General features: G+C 48.8%; 1 protein-coding gene and 1 pseudogene across 1 annotated transcript; both read left to right on the forward strand.

Annotated features, from left to right (window-relative positions):
- The first annotated feature begins 338 nt into the window (after nt 1-338).
- Nucleotides 339-20,382, forward strand: LOC150014834 (vitamin D3 hydroxylase-associated protein-like). Its single transcript, XM_090269389.1, has 15 exons — nt 339-1,049; nt 8,028-8,141; nt 8,406-8,555; nt 8,890-9,023; nt 9,709-9,915; nt 11,152-11,192; nt 11,631-11,755; nt 12,418-12,543; nt 13,310-13,407; nt 13,699-13,798; nt 14,289-14,332; nt 15,088-15,127; nt 15,467-15,575; nt 17,124-17,269; nt 19,118-20,382. The coding sequence occupies exons 1-15, from the start codon at nt 852-854 to the stop codon at nt 19,244-19,246; spliced, it is 1,761 nt and encodes a 586-aa protein (XP_090125515.1). The 5' UTR covers nt 339-851; the 3' UTR covers nt 19,247-20,382.
- Nucleotides 20,383-20,445: 63 nt separating this feature from the next.
- Nucleotides 20,446-21,094, forward strand: LOC150014835 (ribonuclease MRP subunit p24 pseudogene; annotated as a pseudogene).
- Nucleotides 21,095-26,558: the final 5,464 nt, after the last annotated feature.

A 26,558-nucleotide genomic window follows, 5' to 3' on the forward strand; every position in this document is an offset into this window, starting at 1 on the left:
GGCTGAAATATCTTAAGAGTGGAAGTGCTCACATACCAAGTTCCTCCTGCCCTACTTCTATACAGCTTCCCCATCCTTTCTGCCCCTCCTCCAGGAAGCCACCTCCACCTCCTCACCTCCCCCCACCCCAGACTACTCTCTACTGCCCTCCCTGGTCCAAGGAGAAAAACGGATGAGTCTAGAAGAGAGAACCTATAGGCTGGGAAGCTGGTATCCCAGGATCAACAGTGCGGCCTTGCTTTGGAGTTGGGAATGGACACTCACGTTGGATGACAGGGGCAGGAATGAGGGCTATGCACGCCTCACTTCCTTGCATCATTTCCCCTAGGGTGGAGGCCTTCTGAGCCCTGCCTGATCCTCCAGGTGTCCCTCCTTTCTTCTCTGCCTGGGCCCCAGACAGCCTCACCGCACCCGGGGTGAGCTGCTAACCTTGGGCACACCTGGCTTGTTTGGTCTGCCTGTCCTGTGAGCCATGTTAAGGGGCTTGGCAATTATCCTAAAAGCACCAGGAAACTATACTGGAAACTGGCAGCAGTCAGACTAAAGTGCTGCGGTCTGATGGGTGGTATGAGGGAGGAGGATGGGAAGGAGGTGTCATGAGAGCCTGGTCACCTGCCTACCTGCCGGCTTGTCTCTGCCAAAGCCTCCTGCACTGAGTGGCCTGAGGGACAGGGGCCTTTGTCCCCTGGAAGTCCAGGTGTGGATAAGAATCAGTTGGGAGAAGTTGTGTTTTGCCACCCCCAGGGCCTGTCACACACCCTCCCAGATGTGGGAGGGTGCTCCAGTAGGGTAGCTGACAGATAAGTAGGAAGTGATCCTGAGGGAGCAGGAGTTGCATCTGCACAGGCCCCATGATGCCTGGGATGGCTTTGCAGTCTTCGCTTCTGCTGGTGCTACTCCTGCTGACCCTGCTGGGGGCTGCCCTGCTGGTGGCTGCCCTGCTTTTTCGGCATCGTGTCCCAGCGCGGAGAAAGATCCCCAGGGCACAGAAGCGTAGGGAGGTAGCCCTGCAGCAGATGACAGCCCTGGCACAGCGTCTCCGGCAGCAGGTGAGTGGACATCAATCCCTGAAGCCCCCAGCCTCAACCCCAACATGTGGGTCTCACCTCAGGACACACCCTTCCCATTGCCTCATCCCCTTCAGGGAACAGGGAGCCCAGAGGGAAAGTTCCCCACCCCAGCGGTCCCCACACTAGATCTTTGTGTTGTTAGTTTCTTTCCATCTATGTCCTTTGAGTCCTTTCAGGTTGGGGATAGTGTTTTCTGTTCTCCTAGTGCCTGGCACATGACTCAGTAACATGGTGGTATTCACTTGGGCTATTTGTTGAAATAAAATAAACTGATGGAGGAATTGGAGGCAGGTGGCCAGGCTTCTTTCAGCCCCTGACCACCCCGAAACCCCACTGAGACAGGAACCCTAGTCTATATAGTCTCCCTCCCATCCTCCACCCCACTGGGTTCTGCAGCTGTTTGCTGAGCTGACAGATGCAAAGCACCGGGGTCACTGGAGATGGGGTCCTCCCAGGAAGCTATGTGACTTAAAAGAGGGCTTTGACAGCACGGATGAGGATATTTCAAGGCATTGAGTCAGCACTGTGACTGAGCACTGTCAGCTAGGCCAGCCTAGAGTGGCAGAGAGAAGGGTGGGAAGGAGGGCCGCGGAGACAACCTCACACTGGGCCTTGGATTTGCTGTATGGCCTGGAGGATGACAGCCCCGTTCTGGGCCTTGGGCTTCCTGACGGCTCTAGGAAGGGTGGGCTCATGGTATCTTAGGATTCCCAACTTTGGTTATGGTGGTGGTTTTCCTCTGGCAGCCCTGGGACAGGGGCGTTGGAGAGAGTGCCTGAGGTGCTGTCCCTGTGATCTGGAGTTCCTGAGTGTCCTCTGCTGCCCCCAAGATGGTGATTGATGGCCCCAATGGGCAGCTTCTCTGTCTGAGCTGCTGCAGTTCCTGAGAATGTGTATTAATATTAATTGGGGCTAATTAGTTGGATAAATCAATCTGCCCCCAGAGAGCCGCTGCCCCTTCTTGGTTGATGGGGAGGAAATCTGGGCTAATGGGGTTGCTGTGGCAAATCAGCATGATGGAGAGGATTTCTGTGTGCGTGTGGCGGCCCCATCTGTGTGCAGTGGTGGGTTTAGGTTCCTTTACTGCCAACACCAAGGTCTGCCTGTGGGTGCCTCCTGCTGGCATGTTATTGTGTGCTGGTTGGGTATGCATCAGGCTGTGTGCGGCTTGTGTTTGGTTCTGTGCCTGTGGTATGTGTGCCTAGCTTGATGTGTATGTGTCATGTTACTGGTCGGAGTGTATACATCTACATATGTTTGGGTCTGAATGTTTGGTTGAGTGTGTATGTGGGTGGTCATGGGTCCAATGTGTAAGGACATCTAGTTCTGTATGTGTCTGGGCATCTGGATGGTATATGTGTGGGGCATCTGGAATATGTAGCTATTGGGCTGGGTACCTGGTGGTGCTGAGTGTGTCTGGTTGGTTGGGGGAGTGGAAAGGGTTTGGGGTGAGGTCAGCCACTTGTCTCCAGCTTCCCCTCAAGGCTGGGGGCCTCTTGACTCTCAGCACCTAGTCTCTCCCCAACAAAGCTATACAGGTCTGTTCTGGGCACCTTCTCAGTCAGGTCACCCCTCTGCCAGGAGTACTCTCAAGGCCTCAAGTGCCTAGCTCTAGGTCCCTGGGAAGTGGGAGGCTGAGAGTTAGATCAAACCCTTGTGGAGTTCAAACAAATCCAATTCAGTTCAGTTTAGCAAAATTTCACAGAATGCTCCTGTGGGTCTTGCCTTCTCCTGAACCTTGGAGACAGATTCTTTAACAAGATGAATCTAACATTTGACTCATATTTGCCTTAAAGATGTTCTCACTCTGGGAGGGGTGTAGTGGAAACAGAGCTATGTCAGCCATGGTGGCTTTGGCCAGATGTTTATGGAGCTGCAAGACTTGGCAGGAGGGATGACTTGCTCTGTCTGCTGCAAGTCATGTGGGGAAGGCTTCAAAGAGCTGAGCCTTGTAAGCTGTATAGTCTCCCAAAAAGAGAAAGAACAGGATAGGTGGTACCAGACAGAGAAAAGCCTATGATAAAGCAGTATTTCTGTAGAACGCATAGAAAAAAAAATTTTAATCTTCACCCAAGGATGTTTTTTCATTGCTCTTAACAGAGAGAGGAAAGGAGACAGAGGGAGGGGGAAGAGAATAAGCACAGAGAGGCATCGATGTGAGAGAGAAACATCATCTACTGGTGACCCTCTTGTAGGTGCCCTGATTGGGGATCAAACCAACATCCTGGGTATGCACCCTGACCAGGAATGGAACCCACATCTTTCGGTCCACTGGACAACACTCCAACCAACTGAGCCATGCTGACCAGGGCACAGAAAATATTTGCAGGGTTCACTGGGGTAAACAGACAAGCTGCTCATGGCTGAAGGCTGCTTATCAGGAGGCTCTGGTCACCTCAGGGGGAAACTGGTTGCCTTGAGGATTTTTATGATGTTAAACAAATTTATTCACCTCTTTGGAAATTTAATAAAAAATAAGTATACTAAAAACTTTAAAATATATTTTCTTTGATTTTCAAACCAGAATAGAAGGCAGCACCAGGTGAGTGTGGAGAAGGCCAGATATCCACAGGGCTGTGGGACTTGGCAGGAGGGTGTGATTTGTTATAAACTAAACTATATATTAAAGCAATATAAAAGTGATATAAGTTGAGGCTCAGTTCTTTCATCAAATGATTCTAACCATTTTCAAATAATCTGTTGATTTTTTAGGAAACTTATGTGGATCTTTTGATGTAGCTATCATCTTTTGAAGATATCCCTCTCTTTTAAAGCTCTCCCAGTAAACTAAGAGTCATTAGGTGACTTGCAATCTCATTAAGCAGAGACTTTCAACATCAATGATCCATTCCTCAAGTTGAGTCTTTGCTCAGCTTCTGCTGAACAGTGGCAATTACACTTGCAATTCGCTAGCTCTTTTAATGCCCTCTGAGATTTTTACATAATCAAGCATCCCTGTTGACAATGAACTCATAATAAATTACTTTGTTATGAGGGTCATAATAAATTGCTTTATTCTAACCTTACAGGCCTTGGTGAGAGGTTGTATAACATGGTAGTTAAGAGTGCTGGGTTAGACCTGGCCAGGTGGCTCAGGTGGTTGGCGTATTGTCTTGTACACCAAAAAGGTTGCAGGTTTGATTCTGGTCAGGGCACATACTTAGGTTGTGGGTTTGATCTCTAGTCATAGCGCATCAGGGAGGCAACTGGTTGAGTTTCTCTGTCACATCAGTGTTTCTCTCTCGGTCTCCCTTCCTCTCTCTCGCAAATCAATAAACATATTCTTGGGTGAGGATCTAAAGCAAATAAATAAATAAATTAGTTACAAAAGAGTGCTGTACTGGCTGTGTTTGAATCCTGACTCTGACTCTTACAGGGGTTGGTAAAAGTAGGTTTACAGTTGTGAGTACATGAAAGAATTAATTATTGTACTATTTTTCATATGAAAAACTGTAAACTGACTTTTGCCCACCCGTATATATTTCAAATAACTTCTCTGTGTCTTAACTTCCTCAACTCTACAGTGGGGTGATGATTATAATTATAATGCTCAAGTTAATAAATGTTTACAGTAGTGCCTGGGTAAACAGGCACTATCTATGTGATAGTTCTTACTTGTGCAGTAAAACTAATGTCCTTGATGGGTGGACATTTAAGGAGTTTCAGTAAATGTGCTCTATCAGAAGGAAGCAACACTCACTCAACAGCTTGGTGGGAAGGTGTGGTTGGGTCTCCCCACTCCCATCCAGGCCACCCATTGCTTGCCCAGGGAGCAGAAGAGCAGTCCCAGCAGATGCCTGCAGGGACCGCTGTTAGCGCCCTGTGCCTTGCTGTCTCCACCTCTCCCTAGCTCCCTGAAAAGTTGCCATTTTCATGAGTAGCCATGCAAGGACAATTCGGGGAGCTCTAGTCTCAGGGGTTTAGTTGGACACTGGGTACTTTGCCACTGGGGTACCACCAGGTAGATATGTAGGAATCAGGGCTCACATGCAATGTTGGTGGGGAGCCTGGCGCGGAAGTGTTCCCTGGTGAGGCCTATTGAGGATCCTTAGGGCTGGGGGGCAGGGCAAAGGGTGAGCACAGCCTGGTCCTCCACAGTTTCTGAGGGAATCAGAGGCTGTACCTGGAGGGTCCCCATGGGCTGAACATTAACCCTTTACTGCTGGACTGTGAGGAGTCTCAGGGGAGGGGCTGGAGCAACTAGGGGGGTGGTATGCTCAGGGAATAACTTTGCTAAGTGACTCAGAAGGATTTCAATATTTTATCCACAGTTCAGCTGCTGCATTCTAACTGACTGCCCTCCCTGTACTAGGGGTCCATATCTGGGCCCCCTGAAAGTTCTTGTGGTACACAGGCTGGGGAGTTATTTTTTGAAAAAATATTTTTTTCATTTTTCAATTATAGTTGACACACAGTATTATATTCGTTTCAGGTGTACAACCCAGTGATTAAACATTTATATAACTTATGAAGTGACTACCCCAATAAATCTGTTATGGAAAAAACTTGGTTCTTTTTGCTGACACAGTCAAGAATTATAGATCAGCAAGTCTATTAGTGTGCAAGCAGCGAACAGGGTAGAGCAAGGTAAAGGCGGCAAAAGGCCAGGTCCTTTGTCTTGGGGACTTACATAGTTATGTGATGGGGTGAAGAAGTTACAAATTGACTGGTGGATAAAGGTGGTGTCAGCTTCCCCCAGGGGATGTGACTACCCAAACGTAGGTATGCATGGGGGTCTGTTAGCCCAAAGTCATATCTTGTTCCAGATCACATTTGGTCATCTTGTAAAACAGATATGTGACAGGAGGCAGTTAATTAAAGTTGAGGCAGTTACCCAAAGTTACTTATGGGCTCATTCTGTAAGCATTAGGGACCCCCTTGTAAAACAGTGACCAGAGATAGGCAATTAACTGAAGTTGTTTTATGAACTTCTTCTTTGGGCACTGTGGATCTCCTCCTCTTGTGCTAGCATGATGTTTCTTGTGGTGTTGGAATACCTGCAATCTTATTGGACCAGGTTCAGGATTGCTGAGTTAGTGGGTAAGACAGGTCTCCCTCCTCCTCCCTGCCTTGGTTTACTATCTTTCCTACTTAACAAATCTGGTACCTGTCTGACACCAAACATAGTTATTACAATACTATTGACTGTATTCCCCATGCTGTACTTTGCATCCCTATGATGATTTTGTAATGATCAATCTGTACTTCTTAATCCCTTCACCTTTTTCACCCAGCCCCCAATGCCCCTCGCCTTCGACAATCATCAAAATATTTCTGTATCTATAAGTCTGTTTCTGTTCTGGTTTCAATTCAATTTCTCCCTGTTTGTCAGGCCAGGGAGTTTTGAGTCAAGACTTTAAGATGGCAAAACAGCACAGTGAGTAGAGGGATTGTGCAGTGCAGCTGGAGCAGCAGTACATGGGAGGGGGCAGAGAAAGAGGAGGCTGGCGAGATGGGCTCTCAGGGACCCAGGCAGGAGAAGGCCTTAGTGTAGTGCCTGGCACCCAGTAAATGCTTCATCAAAAAAGCTTCCTTCCTCAAGAACCATTAGAGGGTAATAGTGAAGGTTTAGATGACCTGGGTTTAAGTCCAGGCTCCCCTACCTTTATGATCTGTGCAAGAGAGTTAACCTCTCTGTGAGTCAGTTGCTTTCATTGCTGAGATGGAAATAATAATAAGAATACCTATCCAAGAGTTTTTGTGAGAATTTAATGAATTGGTCTAGGGAAAGTATTGACATGCATTGGTTTATCTAAAGATGAACACATGTTATATGCTTATATTGAAAACCTTATAAACCATACTAAGGAGAAAGGTGTTGCAACTTTATTCTCAGGGCAATTGGGACCTATGGTTAGATTTAGATTTTATAAGATTTTAAAAGGATCACCTAGGTTGTAGTGAAGAGGTTGAGCTGGAGGGGAAAAGACTATGGGCAGGGAGTCTAGTGAGGAGGCTGTTGAGAAAACTGATAAACAGAGAAGTTCCAGGCAAGAAAGAGACTGGGGAGTCAAGGGTGGGAGATATGAAGGAGGCAAAACCACCTATTGGCAGTATTTATGGCTAAGAGAGTGGTCACTGGGGCCCAACTGCCTGGTGTGGATCCAGGCTCTGGCACTTACTAGGGGTGTATCCTTGGCAAACAGCTCTCTCTCTGTGCCTCAGGGTCCCAAAGAGGCTGAGGAGGACTAAAGGAAGACAACTTCACCTTCCTGAGTGCATATTGTGCGCTAAGTCCTTGTCATGTCATGCTTGCCCCTGACAGGAGTCCTGAGGACCTCATGTCATATTTTTCCTATTTCCCTGAAGGACCTGGCTCAGAGCAGCTGGCGAGCCTGTCTGTGGTCACCCTACATGTCTTACTAATGATTGACCTCTAGTCCTTTCCTCTCTGAGCACACTTAGGACATGGAAAGGGAAGGGACAGCCCTGGGTTACCCAGTTGACCCATGATGTGGTCAAGACTGAGTCCCAGCTCTCCTGCCACCCATGCTAGACTCTTGTCCTTTCCCAAGGTCAGATCAACAGAGACAGGGGGCGCTGGATAAGAAAGGAATGTGGGATGCCAGTTGCCTCCTGAAGGCAAACTACACAGAACTGAACATCATTTCCATAACCCCTGAGTCCCAAGATATACATATAAAGTCACTCCAACTCCAAACATGCCCCTTCTGAATAACAATACTAGGGAGCAGGCTCTCCTTTGTGCTAGGTCCTGTGCTGGGCACTGGGGAGAGAGAGACAGAGGGAATTTCTGTTCCCTGTAGGGCTTTCATGCCAACATGGAGACAGACCAAGAAACATTTTTAATGTTAAGGGTGAGCACAGGGATGGATATGTATTGAACATATGATATGTGTGCAAATGTGTGTACAATGGAGTGTGATGTTGAGTATGTGGGAGTGGGCCTGAATGAATCAGTCTTTGATATCTACCTGCCCCACCCTATCTCTGCAGGAGCCAGACCTGGACCCCAAGCCCATCCTGGAACTGCCCCTGGTGAAGCTGGCCCAGAAATTGCAGGCAGAAGAGCTGAGTCTGGAGAGTGTCCTCTGTAGCTACTTAGAGGAGGTGGGGATCAGGGGTCATGGGTCAGGATTCAAACCTGACTCTGGGCTGGAGTTGGGTATGTCACCTGTCATTGTCCTACTCAGAGGAGTTTGGGGGTAGATGTAACACTGGTGCTGCAGGTAGCTTGAAAGGATGCTCATGCCATAGTCATCTGTCACTTCCATTCTTCTCTAAGTCAGGGTTGGGGGAGAGGCAGGGGTGACTGAATGTCCCCTCCCTGACCTCACCCTGACCCTTTATCTGGTTTCTCTCAATGTTGCTCAGGCATTGAGGGCTCACGAGGAGGTGAACTGCCTGACAGATTTCCTGGGGGAATGTGAGGACCAACTGCAGGCATTGAAGAAGCTCAAGAAGAGTGAGAGAGGCCTTCTCTATGGGGTCCCCATCAGCCTCAAGGATCCCTATGACTGCATGGTGAGCCCTGGGGTTTACATGCACAGGTATACATGTATGTGGTGCATGCATGCTACTGAGCCTATGAGCATCTGAATGTGTGACATGGCGCAAGTCACTTAATCCAGGATGCGTAGCTAGAAAGTGGCCAACTGTCACTGAACCCAACAGTTGGTTTCAAACCCAAACCCAAACTCTCAACTGCCATGTTCTGTGAATCCCTCTAAGGTTCAGCTCTTGTATCTCAGAGGGTGTGAGAATGGATGTGAATGGGCATGGAGTGAGGATGAGAGTCTGTTCACTGGGTGATTCTACCTGACCCGCATGGACTGGAGTTAATGTCACTTCTATGCAGGGCCATGATTCTACGTGTGGCATTGCCCAGTACCTGGAGAAGCCAGCAGCCAAGGATGGGGTCATTGTGGAAGTTCTGAAGGCCCAGGGAGCTATTCCCTTCGTTAAGACCAACATCCCCCAGACACTGCTCAGGTCTCTGAAATGGGTGGGCTGGAACTGGGGCCGGGGCTGGGGCTGGGGCTGGGGCTGTGGCTGGGGCTGGGGCTGTGGCTGGGGCTGTGGCTGTGGCTGTGGCTGTGGCTGTGGCTGTGGCTGGGGCTGGGCCCAGGGCTGAAACAGCAACTTAAGGTCCTAATGCAGAGCAGAAGGTGAGGTGGGAGCCAGTCATGCAGACCTCAAGGTCTGAGGTTCTTGGGCAAATCGTTGTGCCCTCTGAGTCTCAGTTTCCCCCTTGTGTGCGTGCTCCCTGCTTTCTAAGGGCCCTCAGGCTTGGAGTTATTAAAGAGCTGCATCTCTGTTTCTCTTCCAGCTTCTCTCTCTAATTGGTCTTCTCCTCCCCTATTCTCTCTCCTCCCACTTAGCCTTTAGCGTAACCATTTTTGTGAGGAACCTGTTGCCAGTTCTGACAGCACGGCTGTGGGCTCCTTGCTCCTTATTTTAGGAGGTGTGATTGGTGTCTGCTCTGAGTCTTCCCTGCAGCAGCGGTTTCTCGCCTCAGCCAAAAGGGAAGCCAGGAGATCTTGGCCCCTGGGAGGAGCTCATGAGTGGAAGTAGCCCTGGGTTGACTCCTGAGGGTAGTCAGCCTCTATGTGGAGAAGGGGCAATCTTCCCCAGTTAAACCTACACCTCCCAACCCCTTTCCTCCTGCTTCCTTCAGCTTTGGCTGCAGCAACCCCATCTACGGACAGACTCTGAACCCTTTGAACCTTAAGAAGAGCCCTGGAGGGTCCTCGGGGGGTGAAGGAGCTCTGTTGGCAAAAGGGGGTTCTATCCTGGGCATGGGTACTGACACAGCTGGCAGCATCCGCATACCGGCCAGCTTTTGTGGTGTCTACGGCCTCCGGACCACAGGATGCCGCCTCAGGTACTCAGTGGTGGTGCTGGAGGGGGGTAGGCTCAGTCCGGCCTAGAGGAACTAGGGGTCTGGGGTAGCAGAGGGGCCAGCTCCACTCATGACCTCTCATTCACTCAGCTTAGTACTAGGGGAAGTGGGTGAAGATAGGAGGGTTTCCAATAACCCCTGCCTCAGCTAAACATGCTATGTTTGGTACAGGTGGCAGTGGAGTAGACCCTCCAGTTATTCATTAACTCATTAGTTTATCAACTCACTCTTCAGTACATTTATCCATTTACCTACCCTTTCTCTTTTCATTCACCAATCCATCCATTTGTCCATCTATCCATCTTTCATCCATTTATCTACACATGCAGTCATCATCCTAGTCTCTATCCATCAATTTCACCATTTATCTACCATTTAGTTTGTTTAACAAATATTGAGTGTTTGCTCTGTGTCAGATACTGTATACTAGGTTGGGATACATCAATGAACAAAAGGGACAAATATCCTAGCCCTTGAAAAACTTACATCCATCCTTCCTTCTGTTCTTCTATTTATTCATTTATCCATTCATCCACCCATCTACTTCTCCATCAATCTATATTTGCCTTCATTCACTCATTCACCCATCCATTCATATTTCCAATAATCTTTCCATCTATCCTGCATTCATTCATGCATCTATCCATCCACTCATCTTTCAACCCCACTCTGAGTACCTACTTTGTGGTGACCCTGTGTTGGGGACACAGAGCACTCTCGAACCCAGTCCCTGCCTTTGTTAGACATACAAATGGCTTATTCAGAAAGTGATCAGGGCTCTAAGAGAGGGTCAAAGCTTGTGGAAACTCACAGGATGAAACCAAATATTTCCTTCTTATTAAAAACCTAGACTTTGAACTTTTGGAGGCAGAGCAAGGGAAGACTTCCTGGAGGAGGCAGCATTTGAGCTTGGTTTTGAAGGATGGACATGCATAGATGGTGTAACTATAAGCAACTTACTTTGCTGTGAGCAATATGTGTTCATGGAAGAGCTAGAAGAGGAAACTATGGAAGTTGACACTTTAGAGCCCTGAAGGGCAGTCAAAGAGGTCAGATGTTATGCTATGGGTAATAGCAAGTTACAGGAAGTTTGAAGCAGCTCCTATTCCTGTGTGCTGATCCCTGGGGGAGTGCACTGGCTGGGTGCTCAACTTTCTTGACACCCAGGCGCTTCCCTTCAGGTGCTGAGCTGGGCTCTGGGTGGGTGGTGTTTTGCAGCTACTCTGGAATTGCCTCTGTCGTGAAGGGCAAGAAATCAGGTAAGCCCTGTGGCCACAACTATTTAAAGACAAACCTGCCAGCCTTTCTCCCAAGGACTTTTCACTCGACCCCTATCTCAGATCAGACACACTGGTAATAAAGGTATCTGGGAAAAGGGACTTCTTGGCTTCCACTTGGCCTCCCCTAGTCCAGTGACCCTTGCCCCACTGAGAAGTACTTCCTGTTATCTAGCTTTAATCTTTCCTACTGGTCTCTTGATGTTCTGCCCCAGATGAGATTCTCCCTCCAGGCCCCAGAGCTGCTTTGGTGGGTTTATCAGCTCTACTTGGCCTTAACCCCTGATCCAGGATGGCCCCAAGAACTCTTCCTTTGGCCCCAATCATGGCCCTGGGTCCCTCCCTCTGAGGCCAGGCAGTGGGGGTCCCCAGAACAGAATAATGAAAGATGCCTGCCTCCCTCCCCTCTGCTTTGTGCAGTGAGCACCGTGGCTGGCCCCATGGCCCGGGATGTGGACAGCCTGGTGCTGTGCATGCGAGCATTGCTGAACAAAGACATGCACCGACTGGACCCCACGGTGCCTTCTATGCCCTTTAGGGAAGAGGTGAGCCTGTGGGGGAGCAGATGTGGAGGGCTCCTTCCTTTCCTCTGCCCTCATTGACCAGTCAATCATCTGACCAATCCCTCTGAATACCTCCCTTCGTAGTCCGAGGTGCAGTAAGCAAGACGCCCACGTGCTCAGTCATGTTCAACTCCTTACACACATCCTGGTACAATCAACCTGTGATCATTGCCTGTCATCCTTTCTTTGCCTCTCTTGGTCTCTCCATCCTCATCCTCTCTCAACAGCTCTTTAGCTTAAAAATATTTGTGTCTATTTATCTACTTACTTACCTGCCCACCCATTGAACTCCAACTATCATTCATCCACCCACACTTCTATCCATTCAACTCTCTGCCCACCCACCCATTCACTTTCTTATACACCCACCCACTCACTCATTTATGACCCTATGTACCTATTTACTCCATCCACCCAGTCACTCACATCCTCGTCAATTTATTATTCTTCCAGGGATTTCTCCAGAGGACCTAGAGCCTGAAAAGTATACGGGGAGGTTCCAAGGGCTCTTGGGGATCCTCCTGGGTAAGGTCAGCTATGGCCCAAGGCCCCAGTCCACAAGTCTGGCTCTTGGACGGAGTGAGACCACTTTGTCCCCCGATCAATCTCCTCTTAGAGGCCCATTCAGCCCCTCTTACCAACAGTTATACTCCAGTAACCGGCCTCTTCGGATTGGCTACTATGAGTCAGATGGCTTCACTGAGCCATCTCCCAGCATGGCCAGGGCTGTGAGGCTCACCTTCAGGTTGCTCCAGGAAGCAGGACATGAGGTAGGCTTACTTAGCCTTGGGGAAGCGGGGTGTGGGGAGGAGGCTGGACTAGTGAGGATACTGGGCTGGACCATTGCTGGAGAGAAAGAAAATTGTACCTGAGTTTGGGCTGCTGAGACCATTGTGTTTCCCCTAAGTTTCCTAGAGAAGATGGATGGGGTAGATGTAGGGGCGTGGTGGTGGTGGGGAGCCTACCTTATGAAAAAGAAATCAAGATTTTGTGCTTTCTTCCTTCAGTGGTGAGGACTCAGGGACTCATTCCTAAAATTCCTATAGCCTCAGTTTCTGTTGGCCTCCATCAAATGGCTATAAAGATCTTCCTGTCTTCAAAATATCCCTCCCCATCCCCCCACACCCTTGCCTCTCATGGCTCAGTGTCTTGTCCTGGTCCTGCCTCCCCTATGAGAACTGTTGGTTGGCCACACATGTACTGTGTGATCCTGGGCTCCTCTCTTAACCCCCTGAACCTCAGTTTTCTACCACAAGGGAGAGCTGTGAAGATTAAATGAGCTCACATAGGTAAAGCACTTGGTATGGGCTTGGACCACAGTGGAGCAGGAAGGAAATAAGGACTACTTGATTTCCCATCATATCTCTGTAAGGGAGTGGGCATGGCACCCCATAGGCATCGCATGCCCTGCTGCAGAGCTGAGGTAGGAGAATAAGGATAGTGTTGTATCTGCTCCTTAAATCCTGAGGGATGCAGAGAGAACACAGGGCTGAGAGGGGGGAGCTCCAGGCCCTGACTCAGCCTCTGTCTCCACAGCTCATCCCCTTCTCCATCCCCCGGATGGAGTATGCTGCACTACATCTGTACACAGGGGGTCTGTATGCTGATGGAGGGGCCACCCTTCTCGAGAAGCTGTACGTTTATTAGGGCTCAGGCATGGGGCACGGGGTGGGGGAAGGGACCTGTGGCCTGGGCTGGGGGGATGCCAATGGCTAATTGTGTAACCTTAAGTAGCAAGTCATCTACTCAGGCCTTGTCTTCAGGAAGCACATGCTCCAGGAGGGGGTGGTGATGGGAACAGAAGTATTTCTTTGGGTCTGACCTCCCTCCATGGCTTATCTATGGAGGGGGAGTTGGGTGGGTGTGGGAACCAGTGGATGACTGAAAAGCTGTAACTGACCGGGTATGTGTCTGTGGTTTCTCAGGGAGGGAGACATTGTGGACCCTTCCATGAAGGAAATGGTCGACACGCTCCGCCTGCCAGACCCAGTGAAATGCTTCTTGGCCTGGATCCTGAAGTACATAGTGAGTGTGGGCTCAAGATGGGGAGGGATTCAGAGGGGATGAGGCCTGGAGAGGAAGGAGCTCAGAAAGGGGAAGAGGGCTGACTCCAGGAGTGGGATAGGGTCAGAGAGGAGCATGAGACCCAGAGCATATTGGTGGCTCAGAGCCAGGTTCAGGAGGAAAAGGAGCTGAAAGAGGGGAATGGAAGCCAGAACTGAAGAGCGTTCTCAGAGAGGGGAGGGGGCACCAGAGAGGCTCTGGGACGGGGAGAGCATCTCAGAGAGAAGAAGGGATTTCAGAGAGAGAGAGAGAGAAGGGGATTTATAGAGGGGTGAGGGCCCAGAGGAGGCTCAGGGCTGGGTGAGGAGGTAAGTAGTGGTGGCTTCTGGAGGATTGAAGATCTCCGTGTCAGTGTACTAAGCAGGGTTGCTCTTGCTGGACCCCCATTCAGGGCAGGTTGGCATTGCCCTGTGGCTTCTGAAGTTGGTTTCCCCTCTCTTTCTGCCTCTAGGAGCCCCGAACTAGCCAGGGTTTGAAAGAGCTTCGCGGAGTGGGGTAAGTGGTTGAGTCTCCTCAGGTTCAGCTCACAAGAATTTTCCATGGATTGGTGATAGTTGAGTGAGGGGCATGTGGCTGGAGTTGGCATTCACTGGAGGCGAGGGCTATTTAGACTGTGGGATCTAATTAAGATTTTAGGGGCATGCCTGACACTGGGTTAAATTTAGACTTTTGAGTGACATTGGGATTAGAGCTGATTTGGGGCTGTGGTTTGATTTGCAGTTAAGCTCTGAGTTCAAGCTAGAATTGGGTTAGCTTGTGAAAGGTTGGGCCTGGGTTGAGGTTAGGTTTGGCTGGAGCTGAAGTTGATTTGGGGAAATTGATTTGGAATTGGGGTTAGGGTTGGAACTGGGGTGGGGATGTGGTTGGAACAGGATTCTGGTTTGGGCTTGGGTTTGTTGTTGGGCTTGGCCTGGTGGGGCTTGGAGTTGGGGTGCTGGTTGGATTGGGGCTGGAGTAGCCTGAGGGCTGACTCGGGGCCTCATAGAGGAAGGAAGAAATGTGTAGTTTTGGGGGGAGCTTGTGAGTCCTTGGTGTCTGGTGATGGTGGTGAGGATGTGTACTCTTGGGAACATTGGACAGGCAAGGTGTCTTAGCCAGGGAACAAGACACAGGGTCATTCCCAGCCTATCAGCTGATTTGCAGCCTGTACTGGGGCCAGGCCCTACCTCTTGGGCAACATGTCTCATTTGTATAAAAGAGGTCCTCCATGCTGCCCTTTGGACTTCTCAGAGTCTTCCTCATTCCTCCAGGACACCCAAGAAACTGTGGGAGCAGCACACGAAAGTAGAGGTGATGTGTGCAAGACCTCGAGGGACTGCTGGAGCAGGGGGAGCAGAGACCTGGGTGGTGACAGAAGTGGCCAGATAGGGGGCAGAGCTCTGTCCTAGCCTGCAACGGAGGCCAGGATGATATGTTGTCCCCAAATCACTGCAGCCTGAAACTCCCCTTCCCATCCCTTTACCTTTACCCCTGGCAAGACCCTGACCCTTCCCAGATACCTCAGTCAGTTCTCATAGCTTGGGAATTCTTCCTGGTGCCTAACCCAACTCAGCCTGGCAGCACCTTACCTTATCACATAAACAGTGACCTCTGCTGGTCTTACCCACCTGGCTCCTACTGTCTCTGCAGGAATACCAGCAAGAGTTCATAGCCAGGTGGAGGTCCTTGGGCCTGGATGTGCTGCTGGCGCCATCTCTGGATCCTGCCTTCTATATAGGCTATCCTTCCAAAGCAGGAGGTGAGAGGGCACTGGGTCCTGCTGGGGTTGAGCCTGGGAGTCCAGGACTTCTGAGTCCTACCATAGCCTCTGTGACCTTGACCTTTGTTTTCATTCACTTAAAATTTTTATTTTTCTAAAATCAAGATAAAATTCTGGTAACATAAATTCATAATTTTAGTGTACAATTTAATAGTTTTAGTATATTCAGAATGTCATGCAACCACTACCACTATCTAATTCCAGAACATTTCCATCATCCTGAAAAGAAATATTGTACCTGTTAGTAGATACTCTCAGTTTCCATTTGCTTTTAAAATGAACTTTATTGAAGTATAGAGTCTCCTCAACTTAAGATGGGGTTACGTACCAATGAACTCATTATAAGTTGAAAATATCTAAGTCGAAAATGCATTTAACCTAGTGAACGTCATAGCTTAGTCCAGCCAGTTTCTGCTGAATGTATTTCACTTTTGCACTCATAACATCAAAAAACCATAAGTCAAAGCATTGTAAGATGGGTTACCATCTGTATAACCTACATGCAATAAAATTCACACAGAGTGCAATCTGATGAATTTTAACAAGTGTATATAGTTGTATAATCACCACCATAGTCAAAATATAGACTATTTCCATCACCAACCAAATTTTTCTCATGTTCCTTTGCAATTTATCCCAACCTTACCCCTACAACCATTAATCTGCTTTCTCTAATTATAATTGTACCTTTTCTAGGATTTCATACACATAAACTGAACAATAAAATATGAGGCTTTAGTGTCTGGCTTCTTTCACTAAAATATATATTCACTCTTAACATGCTTTCTGCGGCCCTGCTTCTAGAAATGTCTTCAGCCCACCTGAAATGATAGGGCAGTGTCCAAGGCAGTGCTGCCTCCCATGCCCAGAACAGGTGCAAGTGTAAGAGGCGATGTCAATGCAGAAGGGAAACCCACCTCAAGCTTAGAGTCCTCTCCCCTGGGTCCACCCACAGTGGCTGCCCAAAGGCACATCCCACACCTGGCTCTGCTCTCTGATGTCCTCTGTCAACATCACTGCCACTTCTGTGATGCTCACTCCCTGCACACAGGTGGCTGTTGCAATGGAGATGCCTTTTCAACTCGGGGTTGCACAGCACACCCCGCCATCTTGGAGCCCATTGTACCGGAGGGCATGGGCTGAAGCCTCTGCTACCTACTAGTTATGTAGCCTGTGAAAAACCTCCTAACCTGTCTGGTATCTGGGTTTCCTCATTTGTACACAGGAAATAGTAATCCCCAACTCACAGGGGTGGAGAGGATTCAGAGATGCAGCAACATAGAGAGGCCAGCATAATACCTGGCACTGAGGAAGGCTTGGGCAATGCGGGTTCTCTTTTCCTCCCGGGAGCGAGCGGAGAGCAGGAGGTAGTTTGTCAGACGATTCCTGGCACTGACCCGGCTATTGCGAGCCCAGAGGGATGCAGTTCCGAAAAGGACCCCGAGGGGGCACTAACGCACTTTTTCCCCCAAAAGCCGAGCCTTTTGGAGTCGGTGATTTCTTGGGCTAACCTGGATCTTCCTACAGCGAGCTGTTCTTACACCGCCCTGTACAACCTACTGAACTTCCCTGTTGGCGTGGTGCCTGTCACCACTGTGACACCACAGGACCAGGAGGAACTGGCCTTCTACAAGGGATACTACGGAGATACGAATGACAAAAATTTCGCAGAGGTCAGTTTTCCTCTTCTTACCTTTTCCCCAGGGGCACAGACCAGAAATGATTCTTGCCTCAATTCCTGTGGGCAAATGGGGGGCAGGGTGGGATGGGACTGGGCACTCCCAGGCTTTACTCTTTATCACTTCTGCTACAATATCATCCCATCACTGAGGACACACCATTTACCGTCCAAGTCAGCCATTGTCCTTGTCAGGGGAGAATATTTTGCAAAAACAGTGGTCTTACTTGACATCACTGTAAGGAAAATCCATTCCAGAGGCAGGGAGGGAGAATCGGGCCAGGGTCCCTGGTTAGGAGCCTACTGTGTAACAATTGGACACTACCCTTCTCTGGGCCTCAGTTTCTTTGTCAGAGAAAAATGGGAATTAAAAAAATCTGCCTTGCAGGGTTATGTTAAAGCTTAAGTGAAAAACGACAAAAGCAATTAGCATAAGGTCTTGTATGTAGGAAGTGTTCATTAAATGCTACTATTAGTAACTCAGAGGTGGCTTAACAAAAGGAAATATTTCTACTGGTTATTTAATGCAGGGGCTAAAATAACAACCCTGACTTGGGTGAGAGAGGGAGAGAAAGACTGACTGAAAAGTTTGCATGTGTCTGACATTAGGAAACTTATTTTTCTGGAAATTGACTTAGTGGTAGAAGTACCCTGTGGAACTGCCGACCTAATTCTGAGAAAATAGTAGTAATGAAACTATCTAATGTGTCTTGAGCTCTTACTCTGTTCCAGGAGCTGTTTTTTTTTTTTATTTTTAAAAAGTACACACACACTCACACACACATATTCCCATAACTATCCTGTGAGTTTTTGTAAATGAGGAAACAGAGACACAGACAGATTAAGGCACTTGACCAAAGCCACACAGTTAGTTGAAGTGGAAGAACTAGTACTTGAAGCCACATGACCTGGCTCCAGAGACAAAGGCAGATAAAGGCTTACATGATGTCATCATCATAAAGCAGCAATTTTCAACCTTTTTCATGTCATGGCACACATAAACTAAGTACTAAAATTCTGCGGTGCATCAGAAATATATATATTTCTGCCAATTTGACAAAAATAGGTGTAATTTGGATTGATTTATAAAATAAAATAATAGTAATCAACTAACCTTTTTGCTCCAAAGTGACTTTTTTAAAAATCAGGTGCCTATACTTGTACGTAAGGATTTCCGGTACCAAGAATTAACCAATCGGACACAACCTTATTATGCAACATGACCACTAAGATGCAGCTTTATTATATGATCTATATATTCACGGTTCAAGACAAGGCATTCACACTAGATGTCTATTGTTATGTTGGCTGTTGTCATTTTTTTGACAGTCTAAGGGAAAAGAGGTCATGCCCCTAACTAGTCAGATATTGCATGTTCTAAAAATTCTTGCAGCACATCAGTTGAAAATTGCTGTTATAAGCAATGGAAACAATTTTGAATTCTTACAAGTATGTTTAGATTTCATTGCAGACACTCAGGCTCAGTCCCCTCTTTCATTGCTGAAGTGTAACCAGGTTCTGGATCAGGGATTTGCACATTCTTTTTTCCTTTGCTAAGAACGTTGGGTGCATGCTCGGTTTTGTATTTTCTTGTTATAGTCAGCTCTTTGCACAAGGAGGAAGTTTTACACTGGAAAATTGTAGACAAAGTCTGAACAGCTTTTCCAGGTTTTACTGAGAGCTGAGGAAGTCTAGAACTCTGAGATTCAGGAAATCTCTATCTTAATATAGATTGGAGATGAGATATTTGGATTAATGCATACCTATGGGTGGTGAGGAAGGCGGGGCAAGGGGCTAGTGAGCAGGAAGCAGGTTCTCATTTACAGACTCTCTCTCTGAGCAGGCGGTAAAAGGATCCGTGGGACTTCCAGTGTCTGTGCAGTGCATTGCTTTGCCATGGGAAGAGGAGCTGTGTCTTCGGTTCATGAAGGAGGTGGACACCTTGGCCAAGAACAATAACGAAACCATATGACAGGCTATTTCTTTCCCTGGATATCTTCCTGTGTCCTCATGCATGTCTGCTCCCAGGGCCGTTTTCTTCTCATAAATACCATATCCATATCATATCTCCTCTTCCTGGAAGCCCACTAGATTCTTTTTCTTTGTGGTCTCTCTGTCCTTATGGGTGCTTAATCCAGGGAATCAGATGGGTATCAGGGTGAAGGGCTCCATAAACATTTTTGACTGGCCGGCCTTGTGGTCTCTGGTCTAGGTGGGGCTGTAGCTTCCCAGTGGCCTTATGCCTCCAGCTGTTCTCCAGCTCAGTCCCCCACATGCTATCCCAGATTGCAGCAGAGGGGAATAAGCCCCAAATTGAGAGTCCGGAGACCTGGCTCCAAGTCTTGACTGTGCCACTGGCTTGCTGTGCAATACTGGGCAAATTACTTCCCCTCTCTGGACCTCTGTTTCCTCATCTACAAATTGAGGGAGTTAGATTTGATGACTTGGCTATTCTGTGAGCTGTGATTTCCAGGTATTTCTGATTAAAAACCTGCCATAGCTCCCACTACTGTTTAGAGGAAGTCCCAGAGAGCAAGACCAAGGGAGTGAAGCCTAGTCAGAGCAGACCCTGGGTTGGGATCAGACCTCTGCTCACAGTCTAGTGCTTTGCAAACCAAGTGCTAATTTCTTGGCCTGATGATCAACATCTTCTGAGATCCTCCAGTGTTGTCTGCCTTGGCTCTGCTATAGCAGAACCTCCCTCATGCCCTCAGACTGGACCCTTCTTGCCAGCATGATGCACTTTTGCCTCTGTGCCTCTGTTCATACTATTTCTTTTACTTGAAACTTATCACTGTCTTTTCTGTCCTTTAAGTCCCCTGTCAAATGCCACTTCCTCCAGGAAGTCTTCTTCGATCCCTTCAACTCCTTCATGACCTTCCCTTCATCTGAACTCTCTTGAGATCTTCCTGTATCAAATCTTACCCTTCTTGGAGGGGTGGCAGAGGTAGAAGAGAATATGGGGGGGGGGATAAATGGTGATAGAAGGAGACTTGACTTGGGGTGGTGAACACACAATGCAATATACAGATGATGTGTCATAGAATTGCACATCTGAAACCTATATAAATTTATTAACCAATGTCATCCCAATAAATTCAATTTTAAAAAAAAGTACCATTCCCACTCCTTTTGTCACTGGGTCTTAATGGTGTGGAGACAGTGGTGATGATGAGGCAGAAGCACTACCTTGCGGCTGCAGCATGGAAACTGCAAGAGAGCTGCCTGGGCCACGCCCACTATCTCCTCTGGGCCTACAATTTGTTACATGATGCCTAAAGCGCTTTTGAAGAAACATGTCCATTCTGTTTACAGTTGCTGGTTCTGGATAATTCTTGAATGTGCCTCAAACCCAAGCCCAAACTGACACCCAAAATACAGAAACTTTTTAATTGAGAAGCAAGAAATTACACACTCAGTTTTAAAAAAGCAAAACTTGTGGAAAAATACAGACTCCAAAAGTGTATTGTTGATTACTTATAAAATATGCAACAAAACAATTAAATATCATGGTAAAAACGGAAGTTTTCTATCAGCATTGAAGAGCAATCCTACCACTCCTATGAGTAAGCTCAGCTTGAAGACACCAGAGAGAAAGACTCTTAAGTTCTGCAAACCTAACCCATAGTCTGTCTGCCTCCAAAGGTAAGAACCCAGCACTGATTTTCACAACATCTACATCTGAACAGTCATCACCCACTTGCTCCTCAAAAAATGTGAACAAAACAAAGAAACATTTCTCTGAACTAAAAATGTTGCTTAGAGTGAATCCCAAAATAATTCAAAGGTAGACTTCAGAAATTTCTTATCTTCTTTGTGAAGGATGGACTATGAAAATAAGAAATGTTTAATGCAATTTCTGAAACTAGTTAGAACAACAGCTTTTTTTTTTTTGGAAGCAAGTAACTGGTTTATTGAGGGAACAAAAGAAGGGGGAAGAGGGTTAGGGGGAGAAGCAACTCCCAGACCAACTCAAGGGCCCATAGGAGCATGGGAAGCAGGGGAAAGGTGACTCCTGGTCCTCCTCGTGGGCCTGTAGGAATCACCTAGAAAAATAACTTTTAAAAAACTTTTATTTATTATCTAAATACATGAAAACTGGGGTCCAAAAGCAAAATTTTCTTGGCATTCTTCAGTATTTATGGAGAAAATACCTCATTAGAATGAACAACTGAAACCTGCCTACCTCACAAGGTGGTTCTGAGAATTAAAAACATATGAAAGTACAGATAAAGTTCTGTACACCTGAAACCTATATAATTTTATTAACCAATGTCACCCCAATAAATTCAATAAAAATTTAAAAATTATATATGAAAGTTTATTATAAGTAGTAAAGATATATTTGGACAAAACAAAACAAAAATCCCCACAACTTTCCCTTTCCCTATCCCATTCCTCTTTGTAGCCGTACTTCCAGTAAGCTAGGAAAACCAATGAACTCATCCCTCCTTGTACTTAATAGCACAAACCTTCTAGTGATAATATCTCAATGTAAAGGAAAGGAATTTATCCATTTATCCATCCTACATTTGTTGAGTACCTCCTTTGAACACAAATGATAGACTTTCTGGCAGAAAAAGCCCTGAGTTTAACTAAGACGAAGACCCTAAGAGTCACACCCAAAGGGAAGCCCTGACTCCACCTAAAATAGAAGAAAGCATTTGGGGTGTCCAGGTGCAGGCTGGACAGGGCTACTGCTGACATCACTATGGCCTCCACTCCTCTCCAGGCTCTACCACAGTCTGAGGCCTCTGCTGGAGAAGGAGCCTCATGGTTTCCCGTCACTCGGTAGGGGTCCTCTCCATTCTTCCTCCTCCTTTAGAGGAAGGTCTAAGAGGTTCAGAGAAGGTGGGGGCGGGGCACAGAGGTTTTTTTTTGTTTGTTTTTTAACCTCAACCACCTGTCCCCTCTCCCAGCGGCTGACCGGTTGTTAACAGTCTGGGCACGAGGGGGCAGCATTGAGCTTCATACAACCCAGACATTACCGCACTTGTGGCTTTAATCAGATCCACTGTTACTAGTACTTTCTCAGTCAGATCTTTGTTCAAACTCCATTGCGCAGATGGGGAAACTAGAGGGTGGAGAAATAAACATAGCAGGACACAGGAATAAGCCAGGTGCTTTGACTTTGGGCAAAACATCTGCAGATTTTAGGAGATACGGGGTGGAATTTTAATTTTGGTTGAAAGTAGCCTGGAGAAAGGGAGCAACAGATACTGGCCTAAGGGACGGAGTAAGCCAGACTTCTCTCCAGGCTGGGCTTTCTCTGGTTACTCTTCGGTTTTTGTTTTTTAAAGATGTTATTGATTTACTTTTAGAGAGAGGGTAAGGGAGGGAGTAAAAGAGGGAGAGAAACATCGACGCACAATAGAAACATTGGTGTTGCCTCTCGCACACCCCCAATCAGACCGGCCGAAACTGAGGCATGTGCCCTGACTGGAAGCCAGTGACCTTTAGGTTTGCAGGATGATGCCCAATCCACTGAGCCAGGGCTCTCTGGTTACTGTTGAGCTGATATTTGGGGTCAGTCAACAGCCACCATGCTCCTCAACCCCAAGTCCAGCTCGTGTACTAACCTTGACCCGCTTACTACTTTCCAGCACCATCTTCACCTGGGCTGTGTGACTATGGGCAGGTCATTGGTTTCCTCAAAGTCCTTTGTCATAGAGGCCTCTCTAAGGCCTGTGTGGGGGTGCACATGGGACCTCCAGGAACATATCTCTTCCTTTTCCCCTTCTTACTCCTAGTACTTCCACTGTGGAGGGCTTGATGTGGGTTCATATATATCCAGGCTCTGCCTTCTCTGCAGCCTTGGCAAGTCTTCCTCTTTTCTAAACCTCAGTTTCTTCTTCTGTAAAATGGAAATAATGATGGCATACCACAGCCTCAGGACGAGACAGCCACAGAAGGTGAAGGCCAGGTGGGAGAGAACCTGGCCTCCCCCTCCTCAGCCTGGTAGTTGTCGTGGGGTGAGAGCAGGCACATGTCTGGGTGTCTGTGTCCAGCATTCATTGGGAAGAGCCAGATATTCCTGGGGAAATCTAAGTACAACAGAGTGGGAATTTAGCTCAGAAACAGGAAAATTCCCAGGGCAAGACAGTTCTACCAAGGCTGGGACTGAGACCCCAGAGTAGGACCTTTAGGAAGAGGGCATCTTGAGTTCTGGTCTTGTTTCTGTACTGTGGGATGCAAGTAAGATCTATCTCCTTTCAAGGCCTCAGTTTCCCCTTTGGCTGCAGGGGGAAGGGGTGTCAGTGTGTCTTGCCCCCTCCCTCGCGCCCCCTTCATTTTGAAGGCTCTGCCAATCTGCCTTGTGTTGCCCCCGCCCCACCCCCCGCTGGCTTAGGGACTCACCGGCCTCCCCACCCCACTCAGCGCACTCCCATTTCGTCACCTAGACTGGTCACCGGAGGGCCGGACAGGCCGACCCTGGCAGGGGCGCCCCCTCCTCTCCCGTGCACTGACGGACAGACAGCCCCGGCCGGAGCCTGCCCGGAGTCCAGCTCCCTCCCTGGCCGCCCGGCCCCTGGCTCAGCGCAAGGGCCGCCCCGCCCGCCGCGCCTCCCCGGGCGCCCGCATTAAAGCGCATATGCAAGCCATGAATTATCAACTGAAAGGAGTCAATTACCGGCTCTAAAAACGAGTGTCTGCGCCCTGCGCCCGGAGCGCCCGGGGCCATCCGCCTATTTACGGAGCGAGTTCCCCCCGCCCGGCTTCGGGAGGGAGAGAGACGGAGAGAGAGACCGAGCCCGAGCCCGAGACCGGGAGGGAGAGGGATGGAGAGAGAGACTGGGGGAAAGAGAGAGCCTCAGATCCGCAGAGACAGGGAGAGAGAAACTGGGGCGGGAAAGAGAGACAGGTTAGCAACGCGCAGAGAATCAGACCAGGCAAAAGCAGTGTGGGTGCCTCTTCTTAGAGCAGCAGAGAGGTGAGCCCCCAGGACTTCACAGGCCCCGTGTTCGCCTCCCCCAACATTGGTGTAGGGAACCTAAGCCTCCAGGGCTGAGGGAGGCTGCTCTGCCGGCTGGGACCCTGGAGTTGGGGGATAGATCTGGGGGTGCGCAGGAAGTGATAAGGTGGGGAGCATAGTTTGCCAAGAGGCCTGTCCTGAAGGCTACTGGGGAGCAGGCTGCGGTGGTGTCCAGTGTGAGGTGAGCTGAACAGTGTGACCTTGGGAGGAGGGAGGAGGGGGTGACGAACAGAAACAGCCAGGATAGAGCCTGATGGGGGCAGGGCGTGTGTCTCTATGGCTCCTCAGCACTGAAATAGAAATGGTGAACCCCAGTGGGCTCAGGAAGTCCTGTCTGCCCCCCAGGCTCTCACTCAAGTTGTTTCCTCCTCTGGAAATGCTTTCCCTGCTGGCTCCCACTCATCCTTGGACTCTCTGCCTCCCCAGCTGCTGTGCCTGCCTTAGCCTCAGCACATGTACCTCATTCTGTTCCGTGATCCAGGCCTGACTTCTGCACCAGACAGTGACTACCACACGTGCAGGCCCCGGCCCACCTGCATCAGTATTCAGAGGGTGCTGCGTAACTATTTGCTCACAGTGTGAATGAAGCAGGGAGCTGGGCTAGAGGGGAACTTCGTCTGGACTGAGGCTCTGTGAGGAAGGCCCGGAGGCTGGAGGGAAAGGCGGAGTGTAAAGCACTTCAAGCAGATCATGTGGAAGGCTTCAAGCAACCTCAGTGCTGGGGCAAGGTCATCCTAACCTAGCCAGGCCCTGGCTGCGCAGGCAATGGGGGAGAGGAGTGGAAGAGCAGGGGCAGAGAGGGTAGGGACGGGTAGAGAGCTGAGGTCTAGCTCACTAGCACCAGCAAATTGCTGCCAAAGGCTCCAAGGCTTTGCCCTTAGTACTTCAGGGCCGCTGGAATCCTAGGCCTCTTCTGGAGAGGGTGGGGACAGGGAGCCCCAGGAACTCTGAGGAAGGAGTGGGTCTAAACTGGGGCAGATGGAAGAGTATGGGCTTGGGAATCAAACAGAGTCTTTCTCTTCTAGCTGTGTGACCTGCTGTGTGACCTTAGGCAAGCCTCTTTGTTAATTTCTAAGCCTCAGGTTCCTTATCTGTGAAATGGGGTGGTGCTATCCACTTTTATATGAAGTTCTCATATCTCATGTCTGCATAGCACTTTCCCCAAGAGGGAAAGACCCTGCCTAAAGAAGAGTAGCTACGATTTATTGAGGCTTACAAGGTGCTAAGCGCTCTGATTATTGGATTATTTCTCTCTTCTTCCTAAAGGCTTTCCCAGTTGTGAAGTCACTTTGCTGACAAGGAAACCCAAAGATGGTCAGGGGATTGGGAAATGGCAGCGTCAAGTTTTGAAGCCGCGTCTGACTCCAGAGCTCTGCACCTTGGGGTCTCCCAGACTTGGCCCCTGTCCCCCCTGCCCTGTTCCTTTAGCCCTTCCAGTCTGACTGAGCCCAGATCTACTGAGGGGTTGGCTGAACAGCAGGCAGGACAGCTCAGGTCCAGTGGAGGTGCCCCCTGGGGTCTTGTTCCCATCATGGCGTGGGCTGGGCGGCCTGCCTGACAAGTCTGCAGCTCTGCCATGCCATTAGCAGGCAGCCAGAGGGGGTGTCCGCAAGCACCAATCCTGGGGTTCCCGCGGCCGCTTGCCTATTAGTGGCTGGTGGCTTCATAGTGATTTATTGGGGCTTCTTCATTTCCCCTTGGTCCGCTATAAACATATTTATACCACCAGAGTGACCGATAAATTTCCCTTATGAATCCTGTTATCTCCCCCATTAACCATCCGTCACCTTTTATGCGGCCATGATGGGCTGGGCTAGGGCACTGGGGCTGGGTGGGAGGCCCACTGCCTGAAGCCCTTGGCCCAGTGAACTCTTCACCTCCCCCACTGCTCCCCAGACAGAGCAGCCACTACTGCCTTGGAGCCACCTCTAGAATGAGGCCTAGGAACAGACTGGGCCAGGCGGGCCCTTTGAAATGCATCTCCTTCCTAGGTCTCACAATGAGCAAGTCCCTTTTAGAGCTAACTGGAGCTCTGGCTTTATCGCTGCTAAGTGAGCAGGAGTCTTCTGAAGTCGCTGCCACTTTCTTCTTCTTCTATGTGCCCTCAGCTCTCACCCTCATCCCCCTAAGTGCCGCAGAAAGCTAAGACACAGTCAGATATGGTACCAAGGGCCAGGTGCCAGCTGGCATTTGCTGAGCACCTCCTCTGTGCCAGTCACTTCACACCCATGATTTCATGTGATTCTCTCCAAATCCTGCACCCAGACATTTATAGTTCCATTGGCTAGAAGAGGAGGTAAGGTTCAGAGAC

This window comes from Furipterus horrens, unplaced genomic scaffold (genome assembly GCF_987537825.1).
Source record: "Furipterus horrens unplaced genomic scaffold, mFurHor1.1.pri manual_scaffold_3, whole genome shotgun sequence".
Classification (NCBI taxonomy): domain Eukaryota; kingdom Metazoa; phylum Chordata; class Mammalia; order Chiroptera; family Furipteridae; genus Furipterus; species Furipterus horrens.